Genomic DNA, 12,676 nt, shown 5'->3' with positions numbered 1-12,676 from the left:
GGGAGATAGGGGGCCAGGAAGATATGCCATTACATTATATGCATTGAGGGAGGGGCCCTTTCAGGCTACTTTGTCCTGGGCCCAGTCAAGCCTGACAGTGGCCCTGGCCAGACAGTACCTGTGCCATATAGCTGTTTGTTACTACAAAGCTTGGACAAACCTGCATGCTAGTACTGGGAAATGAGAAAATGTAGTACTATGGTACTGATGTTTACAAACAGGATGCAACATACATAGAGTAGTTATGCTGTATTGTAGCTCATATTAAAAACAATATAAAATGTAAGAATTCACACAAGTACAAAGCTCATGTACGCACATCTTCCTTATTATATGCTGCTCCAAGTAATCAATCGTCAAATACATTGATCAAAAATATTTTATAGCTTAAATACAGTTTAATTAGCGTAAATACACATCACAATTGACCTTTATGGATGGCACAGTGCTCACATCAGCAATGCTGTTTGTAATAAATATATACAGTACATATCAATAGACGGCTCCCTCCTCAGCACAGAATGATCACCACCACTGTGTGTGCAGTTTGTCAGGGCTTCAGCAAGGATTCAGATGCCCCAATCGAGTGCCACATATTCCAAATGACCTGGTCTACGTACACCTGGTCCAATTAGGGCATTTGGATGGGCGAAAATCAAGGCCATTTGGAATATGTCTCAAATGAGATCTGGAATATGTTCTAAACAGAGGTGTCAATTACGGGTCTAGAAAGTAAAAACCCTGCCACAGTTTCCTTCCAACACCGGTGACTCCAATTTGTAGCTGGTCTATCTGTCTTGAGTGCTCAATAAACAGGTGATAAAGAACTGTTTAGATCAAATTTGAGGCAGGGTTTTTACTTTCTGAACCCGGGATTGACACCTCTGATTCCAAATGACCTAGGTTTTACATGTCCAAACGGATTTTTACAGAGGTGAAAATTAGGTAATTCGGAATATGTGGAACTGGATTGTAAAGCTCCTGAATGCAGGTTGCCAGACCGTGCATCACTGCATCACTGCATCACTGCGATGAAGGGTGCATCTGCTGGCGGCTGGGTGGTGGGGCAGTGGGCCCCCAGCAGGGGGACTTCAGCTCCATGTCCTCATACTCAGCATGGACCAGGGGGGGACACAGCGGGTCGGACCACTGCAGCCTCTTCTCATTCCTGAGGCTGGGCAGTGTCAGTGCATCGGCAGTGTCAACAGCTGGATGCAGCAATGGCGGCGACGGTGACGGTTCGGGCCCGGCAGGAATCTCCGTCTCCACAGGGGAGCCATCGTCAAGCTCTCTGTGTTCTTGGTCACACTCGCACTCTTGAGTGGGTCACATACAAGACATGGATGTGGGAGTGTGAGATTGTGACGTGTAACATAGACTTTTGAAGTGGATTTTGCAATGTTAAGGCAACACTTTTGGGCCTATACAGTATGCTGTGGAACAGTCGTTCTCAAACTTTTTTGAACAAATGCCCCCTTGACCTTATCATAAGCCTGCAAACCGCCCTCCTTAGTATTAAAATTAAACAAAATAGACCAATGCCCACCAATGAAAACTGAGTGACTTCGACCACCCCAACCCCCCAAAACACAATTACATCCAAAGAAGTATATATATACGTGTATATATTTTTTTTTAAGTCTGAGAAAAGTCCAAACCCCTTTTTTCTTGTTCCTGAATCTGAAAATTGATTCATTACTCTTACCTTGTACCTACTAGCTGGTCTTTACATATATTACTGTTGCAAAGGCATGACAACAAAAAGTCTTGAGGCCTACTCCAGCAATTACCAACACAGTTCTTTTCCCATTATTATTGTTTCATACAATTGTTTAATTAGCTGTGGGACGGCTCTTACGCATTGCATTATGGGTAAGAAAGTTTACCTGATTGACATGCGGGGGGCGCCTCTATCTGAAGCTTTTCCGGTGTAGGATCAGAACTCTCTGACACTGCAGGTGCCACACACGCAGTCCCATCGCCAGCCTGTAGTATTAGTGACATGGGCAGCGCTTCATTACCAGTGGTCTACAGATGGGCACTATGAACCACTTATACATTTGCTATAACACACATTGGATTATGAACTCTCCTGCCACTTGATTTGTGTGTCAGACACTGTTGTTATGAATTGACATTTATGTCTGTAATTAACAAACAAGTCCAACAAGCAGACAAAGACGCGTCTGTCTATGCACTGGCGCCTTGTGGACACAGGAGCAAAGTACAATTTACAGAATGCGTTTCAGACGGACCGACCGACAGACAGACCGACGGACGGACAGATATGCCCTCTTATAGAGATGCTGGGACGCATCTAAAACCAAACAAAAAATAGCCAAAAAAACCCAACTCATTGATGCTTATGTCGTTATGTCAAAGCTTATGCCACTTAGACCATTTCATAGCATGTTTAAAAAAAAAAAACCCCAAAAAAACAAACAAACAAACAAAAAAAACAGATGCATTAAGTGAGCACAAGGTACTTACATGGTGGATGAGGCTTCGACTGGCTTCAATAGAGAGGTCCCCAGCTGAGCCCTTCCTTGTTCGCTTGTAGGTTATGGATGGCACTTCACATGTCTTTTCTGTATTGGTATTGCCTTTCATGCATTGTCACAAAACACACACACACACACACACACACACACACACACACACACACACACACACACACACACACACACACACACACATAGGTAATGTATCAAAGCAAATTTGTAGGAAATGTTATCAAGTCCTCCAGGGGCCCTACTATGAACCAGGGCTCCAGAGTGCGACCAATTTGGTCGCATATGCGCCCATTTTTTTCAATGGTGCGCCTAAAAAATATTTTTAGGCGCACCGGTGCGACCAGCCATCAGTAGAACAAAATCAATTACCAAACAACCGTTTTAATGGACATAAAATTAATAGTCATTCTACAGTAGTGGTCCATCATCACACAATAAAACTTGTCGATGCGGTCATTCCTTCAACTCCGCTGAACTACCGGTAGCTTTCTCCCCCTTCCTCGTTCACAGGCAGCCCGACGTTTCAGAATAGAATGTTCGACTTCGCTCAACTATCCGAGTTCACATGTGCCAGCGAGTTTTGTGTTCTCAACGGACGAGAGAGTTACAATCACGGTAAAAACAGCAAAATGACTTGAGGATATTTTATACACCAGAGAGTCACAATCACGGGGAAAAACTAAATGGCTTGAGCGGATATTAAACATTGCCACACAAAAACGCAGACGGGTGCGGATAACTGCCCGTTTCAGCCGCGTGCAGAGCTGGCCAAACAGGTGACGCGCTAGTCTGTCGGGACTTCTGTGACAGTTTTTTGATAGCGACTAGGGCAGGCTACATACGGCCTATCAGTCGGCAAGGCATCGTTCATGCATCTCGAGACAGCACGAGAGAGTGAGCGAGAGAGGGGGAGAGAGAGAGTGAGCGAGCGAGCGCACTAGTGCTGTCGTGTCTGTTCGTAGCGCTTGCTAAGATACCACAATCATTATGCAGAGGGAGAGCGCTCAAAAACGGGGAAATAGACAAAACCCAATTCACCTCAGATTCCACTGTAAACATAGGCTAGGCTATTTGTGTCTAATGATTTTAAAAATCATGACATTTTTAGCAGGGTTTGTTAAAAAAAATCTATACATCCATCTATCCATCCATCCATATATCTATCTTCATATTGTAACTGTGCTTGTGCCGTGTGCGTAGCCTTATTGCAGAAAAGGCCGGTATGTTGATCTTACTAGTCAAACACATACTCACTAAAAGGCTACTAATTTGGTCTTTTCTACCAGCCAAACTGCTTGTAGCCAAGATGTGATAGTTAGGTAGCCTACTGTCATGTCTTTTATAAGGAGCACATTTGGAAGACTAGCCTATAGCACATGAAAGGCTCCAGGTCTTTTAAAATATAGCAACAATAATAGAATAATAATAATTATTATTATTACTATTATTCTTGCTATTATTATTGCTATCGTTATTTTTTATTATTTTTTTTTAAAGCTGAGGTGCGTGTGTGTATGGGGTGGTGAAAACATTTGGGTGCACCTAAATTTTGTGCTGGTGCACCTAAAAAAATTTTTTAGGCGCACCAGTGCAACCATTGCAAAAAGTTAGTCTGGAGCCCTGTGAACACAAACCACGAGGATTTCCCCCTGCACTTAAGACCTTTATTGAAGGCGGCCACCTTTACAAGAGATGCCACCTTCACTAGGTCCCCTGAAAATATAACTTAATTGTAATGCAAATGCAATTACTAACATTTACAAAACATATCATATTTCATGTGAAACTGGATAACACTAAAATTATGCCGGGGGTCGGACAAGTCTCGAGAGGTCTATCTATACCTTAGCACCCTACTCTATCCCAGTCCCCTATTCTATACCCACTTCAGTCTTATATAATACAAATTCTACTTGTAACAAGAATCAAACTAACCAAGTAACACTTGCTTCCTTTCGTGCACTACAGCCGGGGGAATGGCACTGAGTCGGATGTGCTTTTTCTGCTGCAGCGTCAAGGGTGTGGTGCTGCCCCCTGGAGGTGTTATCTTGCATTTGTTGCTGGAGAGATTGTACTTTTTCCACAGGTAGGCCTGCGCTCTGAGACTTTTCCAGTCAATGTCTTCATCCACATTCTGTACCAAATGATAAGTAGACAGATTTTTAAGCAGGTATCTACAAGCTCTGTGCAATAAGCACAATAAGCTATTTACTTTGTAGCTTGTTTTAAGCTGAAAGACAAATTTAACATGCGAACTAAATTAAAAGTACCCTCATACGCAAAAAGAAGACACATACACACAACATGTACCTTGGGGTCCAGCTTATACAGTAAGGTGGCATCGCATGGCACCGTCCGAAACCTTTTGTCTTTAATGTGGTGAAAGACCACCGGCTTGTTTCTGAGCAGAAATGAGCCTTTGTCGCCCTTCTTCGCAGAGTCCGTTCTTTGTTCTTCGGCTTCATGGACAACTCCGGAGTTTGGGGCTAGCTCATGCTCATGTGGGTCAAGCAGTGAGTACGGATGGTCCTGCCATGCACCAAAGTCACCAAAGTGCTCCAGTGTGTCTGTGTCCGTCATCTGAGACATGGATGGGGAATAGGCCAACTGGAAGCGCACCCTCTTCTTCACACCTGCTGCCTTCTTCCTCATCTGTGTGGAGAGCATGGGTGTGAGTCTTTGTGGCAATTCTATTTCTTAGGCCAGCGATTTGATTATCGATACTTAAGAATGCTCCTCGATTTAAATCAATGGTTCATATTTTTTAAAACTTTACAGGCTTGGCTTAGTTATGTGCGAAATGTTAAATAAAAGAACAAAAGCTGAAAAATCTGCTTGCATTTTATTTGAGGCACATCATTATTACAGTCAGCATTATTATTACTGCATGGGCAAAATAAAATGCCTCTCAAAATGAGTGAAATAATAACAAAAATAGATTAATCGATTAATAACCATTAATCAATTATCTTGTGAACAAATCGATTAACTTGCATTGATGCAAATCGATTATTATTTACAGCCCTAGTGGAGAGAAGTCACATTTGTCGTTTTCATTATCAACTTATTTATTTTTGTTTTTAATCAAACTGTTAAATCACATTGAGCTGCATTGCTTGTGTGAGTTGAGCTATGCAAATAAAATTATTGTTTTTATTTTTGAGGACATCAAATGAGTCCTCCCTCCGTGACATTATTTTGATAACAGCAAATCCTGTCTCTCAAGCCAGCAACTGGATTTGTAACAAAATGTCCCACTTACATTGGATTTGATCAGCGACTCGGAGGGCGGCAAACAGAAAATCTCCTTCACTGCCAAATGAGGGGATTTAGTTCTTCCACTAATTGGGGGGAAAAGAAAGAATACAATAACGAGTGTTCTTCACAACTGTGGAATCATCCACTATATATCAAACTGTCTTTTGCTGCTAAAGCCTGAAGACAAATGCGCAACACATCACACATACTGTAAACTCTGGGTGGATACCTCTGCAGAGCTGTGGGTATTTATTACCTGTTTTTCGTAGATGTGTGGTCTGAAGAACTGGGGGCCCACATTACAAGCATATCTGAACCACTATTGGAGCTAGGGCAACTAGCCAGTGGCTCGATCCAAGCTGTGTTTAACTGGATGGAAAATATCACAGTGAGATTTGGATACATTAAAGATATGAAATTGATTGGCCAAACAGTAAGTTTAAAATAACTCATGGTAAATTTGGCAACATACGTTTGCAGAACTAAGAATTGTGCACAATATTTAACTTTAAACATATGTCTACATTAAATACATAAAACAAATACCCACCTTCACCTGCTGTTTGCTCTGAGTTGACTCCACACAGGCCAATGGTGGAAGCTGACATGTTCTGTGTGGAGCAGATGTGTAAAACTGTTGTCAAGTCCAATTTAAGTCTACGTAAATCAAATGCTCCGAGTAATTACCATTCTTGCATTAGTATTTTACATTCATTGACAATGGCAAATAGATTTACATGTGATCATGTGACTCACCTCTCCAACTTTCTATTCTGTTCTGGAGGACAACCCAAAGCAAGGCAGGTTTGGCACTGATGAGAGGCCACGCACAACGAGCAACCTGGTCTAAAGTTCTCATGCGGTTTTGGTACACCTTTGGTCCACTGCGAGGCATCCACAACTGACAGTGTTGGGAATTCATCGACAGGAGAACCTATATAAATATAAGACAGCATTTTTAAATGGGTCAGGCAAAATGTTTGCCACATTCTGTATTTGTGCACTGTGCAGGATGGTGGCCAAAGTCAGTATTGCAATTATAGCCAAATTAGATATTTATTTTCATGAATATAAGTAATAAACAGAACATTTATTAGTATGACCACAGTACAGTGTGTTTTTCAGCAATACATATTTATTTCTGCGAAAAGTGGAGGAGAAAAGCCACCTTTTCATGTATGAAAAGAATTGGCGGTGGTAGCCTAAGTAGGCCTGAATTCCAGAAAGAAACTACTAAAAATATTACACAGTGCATAATTCAACTGTTTGCAAATTAACAGAAATAAGATTAAAAACATTAAAAAATATTATCTGACATGAATAATGATTAAAAAAGAAGATATGTCTAAATAATTTGCAGAGAGCGGAACCTCTACAGTAGGCCTAGTAGACGTGATATAGGCTATCATGGCATGGATTATCAGATACAACATACATCATGCCTGTGGCTGCTTTTTGAATTTCTGCTACTATGCAGTCCATTGCAAACATAAAATGCCATGGCCTACCAGTCCCAGCCCGTGTTGAAATGCATTCACGTGAAGGCAAATGGACGTTCTGCGACGGGATCCCTTTAGCATTCCTCCGCTCAGCCTCCCAACAGCAAGGATGTTGACAAGTGGACCAAAGACAGTGCGGTCCGTAGGTTGAGAGGCTGCCCATGCTGGGACTCACCTGTGATAAAGACATAAAGACAAAACAACAACTCAGGAATCCCATAATGAAATGCATTTATCGTTTCATTAAATTATCCTTGCAAATGTAAACTAAGCTTACTTTCATCAGCTATTTCTTGAAGACAGAATGTGTGCCCCACGACATACCTGAATGAAGTGTTACATCGATATTCGACGGTTATAAAACGTTCCTTTGTATGAAATCTATCATCCCTCTCCTTCTGATTCTATTTTTCCATAAATGTTTTACATCCTTGTTCTTTTGAGGACACCTCCGACTTCAAACTTTCCTTCTACTTTGCCTAAACCAAGTGCTGCCTAGCAACGCAGTCGACGTTCTGTGCAGAGCCAAACGGCTCTGGTTCTGTGTACGTTTTGTCGCCACCACGTGGAAGACCGATGGAAGCACACTAGCTTTCTGTGCATTTATTTTCCCCCTTTATTTTTCTATCTTGGAACGGAAGATACATGCAATGAATAAAAGAATGCAATGAGAAACACGTGCATTTTACATAGCTTATTTGTAGCCTACAGTAATGAGTGAGCATCCGCATCCGCAAATCTGATGAATAATTATAACGCCTCTTTCTTATCATGAAGAAGTCTTGAACGTTTTAATCATGTGGCTGGTGATTTTACGTATACAAAGACAGTACAACATCATGACACGAGCGTCTGTGGTAAATCACAACAAAGTTTAATCTGTTCTGTTTGGTGTCAGTGCCAGCATCAGGTGGTGGGTCAGCTGATTTCAAGAGAAACAGGAAGTGATATTAGTTGGCTAGCTCCCTGGCTACATTAGCCATGAGCTCTATACAATTTCAGTTCGTTTTCTCAGAAGAATAAACCACGGCACCGTCAGTTTTTATGAGTGGAAGACCATTGACGTGGGTCCTTTGAAAAAGCACGGGGCTTTAAAGAGGAAAGATGTTCTCCACAGATGATGAAGATGGCGATTTCTTGTCTCCCACAGGAGGGTAAGTGTCTTGACTAAGCTAACGTCACGTAGCGAGATTGCTAATTCTCTGCAACCTTCTCACCTATTGTACTTTTTGCTTTTAATGGTTTATTACTTTTAAGTATGGCGTCTAAGTCCGTCAGGCAAGTCTGTCAACATAAGGTATCAATGTCAACATACTTATTCGAATGGACATACATTGTGTTGGTCAATAAGGTAGGCCTATTAGAACTCATCAAATCATTGTAGGTAGGCTATGAGAGAAAGAGTCAACAACAGTGGATAAATATTTTAAGATCACATTTATTGTACATGAGAATCATAATTAAGTTACCCACTGTCAGCATGGGTAATGATAAGGTTGCACCAGTGTGTTAAAAATGCCAGCATACAGTGAGAGCACACAGGCTGTGTTGGGGCTAGTTGATTCTCTCTGCCTGGATGGATAAGGGCACTGGAAAGGGTCCAGTTTGGTGAGACAAACTCTTGCTTCATTCCATTGGGATTTGAAGGAGATTATTAACATTTTCTAACACCATACTTCACGATTTTAACACCCTTGATGTCTGTTATGTACTCACATGACACTAGCCTGGGTCAGTGGCTTAGTGTGTCATGTGAGTCACAGAGTGTATGTGTCCCACCCGGACGGAACTCATTGCTTGCACAAGGAAGGAAGTTATTGAGTACAAGTTTATGCGAGTTGAAACAAATTGCTGCCTTCAAAATGACTCGTCAAGCTGCAGGTCACTCAGGACACAAGTGACGCCACTAGAGGGGTAGTTGGAAAATGTAAACAAGAGTGTCAAAAATAATCTGAATTGTTAGTGAATACTATACATTGCATCTGACCACTGCCTACATCCATGTCTGATGATTGTAGTGTTTTTGTCTTTACTGAGGTGTCAGAATTGAAGCCCTATTGTGCAACATTTGTGTTTTTCATGGTCATCCTTTGTATCCAGTGTGGCATGCCGTGAAATGCAATTTGAACTTGAAGAAAAAAAAGCTCCAGATTGGGCCACAACAGAGAAAAAATGGGCATGGATGTCAAACACAGAGGCAGGCAGGGTGGAGGGAGTGAGTGAGTGAGTGAGAGAGAGAAAGGGGGCTGATATCATGTAATTCCACTCACATGGTAGTGGTTACGGGGAGGAGGTGTTCTAGAGAAGAGGCTTGGCCAGCCTGAGCTCAGCTGAGCTGGCTGGCTGGCTTGAACAGCTGAGCTGAGCGTGCTATTAAAGCCGCCTGCGCTGTGCTTCGGCTGGGGGCATGGGGAGGTGAGGTGAGGAGAGGAGGGTGAGGGAGGGCTGCTATGGATGGAGGTCTGCCGGAGGGGTGGCACTTGCCAACCATTTTCAACTGAATCTGTCACTGAGGTGTGAACGGCAACACGCCACTAATGGACTCCAGTCGGGAGAGGACGAAGGGGAGGGAGAGGGAGATGGCCCTGATGAAGAGGATGGTCTTCCTGGAGTCGCACTCCCGCAACGGTGTGCTGCACGGAGTGGTGTCCATCAACAGGTGCTGGTGGGGATCCAGTCTGGAGGGAGACTTTGCAGACGGCCCCGACATCACCAGCTCGTACACATTGCGGGACAATGACTACCAGTGGAGGGAGATCCACGGGTCAGCAAGAGTTTGGGATGCTCAGCAGTGTTTCCCATAGATTTTTTGATAGTGAAGGTGGTGGTGGACGGTTAAGTAGTTTTCGGTAAAGGCGCTTTGGAAATTATATTTTTTTTTTTAATTTTAGTGGACTTGGGGAAGGTGGTAGTAGGTTTTTGCTGTCAAAGAGGACACATTAACAGTAAAGTGCTAGGCATATTCGTCGAGCAGGCATATTCCTTTTTAGGGTGTTTGTTTTGTTGTTTTTGCACACATGGGGCATAATATGCCACAATGTTACCAAGTGCAGTAGCTGATGTCATCTTAAGACCTTGCAGAATTCAGTTGTTTGAATTGTTTTTAAGAAATGCCCTAATATTACACGTTGTCTGCAATTTTAGCTTTTGACCTTTTATTCGAATGACATGGCTTTTAGCCTGTAATTCCCACTTGATATGACTGCGGTGGTATTTGCATTGTGCTAGAAATGCTTTGTTCAGTGAAGGATTTGTATGTTTGTTTGCGTGTATGTCTGGGTGTGTGTTTTCTTAGGGCAAAGCTGGCTTCGCTTTTTGGAATTGATCAGGCAGCAAATCAAGGCAATGAATCGTTCCAGTACACAGCCCCGAAGCAGCCCAGGAAGGGCTCCATGAATTCAGGTATGAGAACATGTACATAGTCTTTCAGCAAAGTATCAACATCTGTCATGTGTATTTTCCTTATTGATTAATTCATTCATTCATTCATTCATTCATTCATTCATTCATTCATTCATTCATTTATTTGTTATTCCCTTATCTTTTTCCTTAACGATTAGTGAATGAATGAAGTAATTAATTAATTAATTTCAATTCATTTGTTATATTCACTTGTGTTTTCTCCAGGCCCACCTACGCAGAAGCCACCTCCACCAGGTGCTCCTGCAGTTCTCCTGGCAACAGCAGTTCACGCCTACCGATAGTAAGTAGAAATCTCTGTGGAAGAATCACTTGCACACATTGACTAAATTAAATGACCATAAAGTAAAGTAGAGTTGTACACTCTCAATAATGAGTGCTCTTTATGACTAACATGGCTGGTAACTTGAATAGCAGGTACTCTGACATACGATGCATGACCAACATGGCTAACGTGAATGTTCTTGCATTGTTGCATCAGTGTTAATGGGCAGTACATGAAGCAGGGCAAATTGGGAGCCGCTGTGCTGGGAAATCACGCCACGAAAGAGGTGAGTGTAATTCTCAACACAGCATGACAACAAAGCAATGTGTGTATGTACCGTGTACGCACTCCTTGCCTGTGTGTATCTTCATAATTATCTGAGACTGAGGTTGAGGTCATAGCCAGCCAGTAAGAGAACTAGCCCCATTGTTTTGAGTGATTTGTGTTGTGCAGTCTGATTCAGCACGAATGGTATTCCGCCTCTAGACAAGCATATTTTAGTTGCATTTCTGCATGTTGTTGAGCTGAATGGAGCTGGTGTCTGTCTCGGTGACCGGTGTTGACCAAAATGTCTTTTCGTCTTTTTGTCTTGTTCGTAGTACAAGTTGCTGCTCTACGCTAGCCAACAGAAGCCCGTCACCTCAGCCAAGCTCCACACAGGATTCCTATTCACCGTGAGTGCATCAATATGTAATAACAGTGGACTGAGTGCCTATATTGTCTGGCTTCCAGTTTTGAGTTGCAGTTAGTACAGTATGGTCAACCTGCTCTGTTCTCAGGTTATCTTGGTCTGGAAAAATCCAGAGCCAATGGTGGTTATTTACCTGTGCCAAGGAGTTTATGTTTTTGGTCGCGCTGGTTTGTCTATCTGACTGCCTGTTTGTTTGTTTGTCTGTCTGTCATCAGGATAACTCAAAGTTATGCACAAATTTTAACGAAAAGTGTTTGAGAAATGACAAAAGGAATCTATTTTGGTGGTGATCCGGATACAGGAATTTTAAAAAAGATTCTTCATCATCGCGGGATAGGGATATGAATCAGCTTGCTTGGCAGAGGTCTGCACTCTTTGAGTGCATTTATAGTTGTTGTTTTTTAAGAAAGTAAGCTTCCTGTCAGGGAGATGTTCCAGAACAAGTTGCATGTTTTATCCTGATGTGACAGATAGGTTTTCTATCTAGCTTATACATTGTCGCTCCCTCTCTTCCTCCTTCAGGTTCAGCCTAGCAACTATTGCACATTTTACGATGATCAGCGGCAGAACTGGTCCGTTATGTTCGAGACGGACAAAGCAGCACTGGACTTCTGTAAGGAGGTAAGAGGTGATTCTGTGTGATGTGTTGCTCTAACTAACATGTGTTCAGAAGTGTTCTATCCACAATTTAGAAGCAATATGTGTACACAAAAACCATGAAATTCTAAATTGGCTCTAGCCAGTTTAGCTATGATACTTGTGTGCGGGGGAGCCATTGATTAACCAGCTTTTACCTGCATTGTAGGTGTGTCTGGCCAAGGCCAACAGTGCAACAGGGCTGGATACAGTGGTTGTGCAGGACCTGACCCTGGGAGAAGGCCAAGCCGTGGAGATTGGAGACTCAATGGAGGTGGCGTACACAGGCTGGCTGCTTCAGAACCACACCACAGGGCAGGTATGGGACTCTTTAAGGACATTACCTTTCAATCAGCAAAAAGAGTAGTAGTACCATTTTTTTTGCCTAAGCCTT

The 12,676-nt window shown here is 42.5% G+C and overlaps 2 protein-coding genes across 8 annotated transcripts in view; one reads left to right on the top strand and one right to left on the bottom strand.

Moving 5' to 3' along the window:
* Positions 1-361: 361 nt before the first annotated feature.
* LOC134445341 (uncharacterized) lies at positions 362-7,768 on the bottom strand. Of its 2 annotated transcripts, none has more exons than XM_063194422.1 (11): positions 7,595-7,768; positions 7,280-7,445; positions 6,528-6,705; positions 6,322-6,382; positions 6,028-6,140; positions 5,776-5,854; positions 4,824-5,165; positions 4,449-4,647; positions 2,491-2,603; positions 1,887-1,986; positions 362-1,316 (listed from the first exon to the last, which is right to left on the bottom strand). In XM_063194422.1, exons 2-11 carry the CDS (start codon positions 7,431-7,433, stop codon positions 1,024-1,026), a joined length of 1,632 nt encoding a protein of 543 aa, XP_063050492.1. In that variant the 5' UTR covers positions 7,434-7,445; positions 7,595-7,768; the 3' UTR covers positions 362-1,023. The 2 variants fall into 2 exon arrangements, with proteins under 2 accessions (XP_063050492.1, XP_063050493.1); XM_063194423.1 differs by having other exon boundaries at positions 2,491-2,588.
* A 442-nt stretch (positions 7,769-8,210) lies between these two features.
* fkbp15b (FKBP prolyl isomerase family member 15b) overlaps positions 8,211-12,676 on the top strand; it is a 23,281-nt gene continuing 18,815 nt past the window's right edge. For all 6 annotated transcript variants that reach the window (XM_063195199.1, XM_063195203.1, XM_063195200.1 and 3 more), the window contains exons 1-7: positions 8,211-8,424; positions 10,566-10,672; positions 10,898-10,973; positions 11,172-11,241; positions 11,555-11,629; positions 12,169-12,267; positions 12,452-12,601. In XM_063195199.1, the coding sequence (XP_063051269.1) occupies positions 8,375-8,424; positions 10,566-10,672; positions 10,898-10,973; positions 11,172-11,241; positions 11,555-11,629; positions 12,169-12,267; positions 12,452-12,601 (627 nt within the window). In that variant the 5' untranslated portion in view covers positions 8,211-8,374. The remainder of the gene's footprint in view (positions 8,425-10,565; positions 10,673-10,897; positions 10,974-11,171; positions 11,242-11,554; positions 11,630-12,168; positions 12,268-12,451; positions 12,602-12,676) is intronic.

The sequence above is a fragment of the Engraulis encrasicolus genome, chromosome 3 (genome assembly GCF_034702125.1).
Source record: "Engraulis encrasicolus isolate BLACKSEA-1 chromosome 3, IST_EnEncr_1.0, whole genome shotgun sequence".
NCBI classification, from domain to species: Eukaryota; Metazoa; Chordata; class Actinopteri; order Clupeiformes; family Engraulidae; genus Engraulis; species Engraulis encrasicolus.
This window is presented reverse-complemented; position numbering and strand designations above follow the sequence as displayed.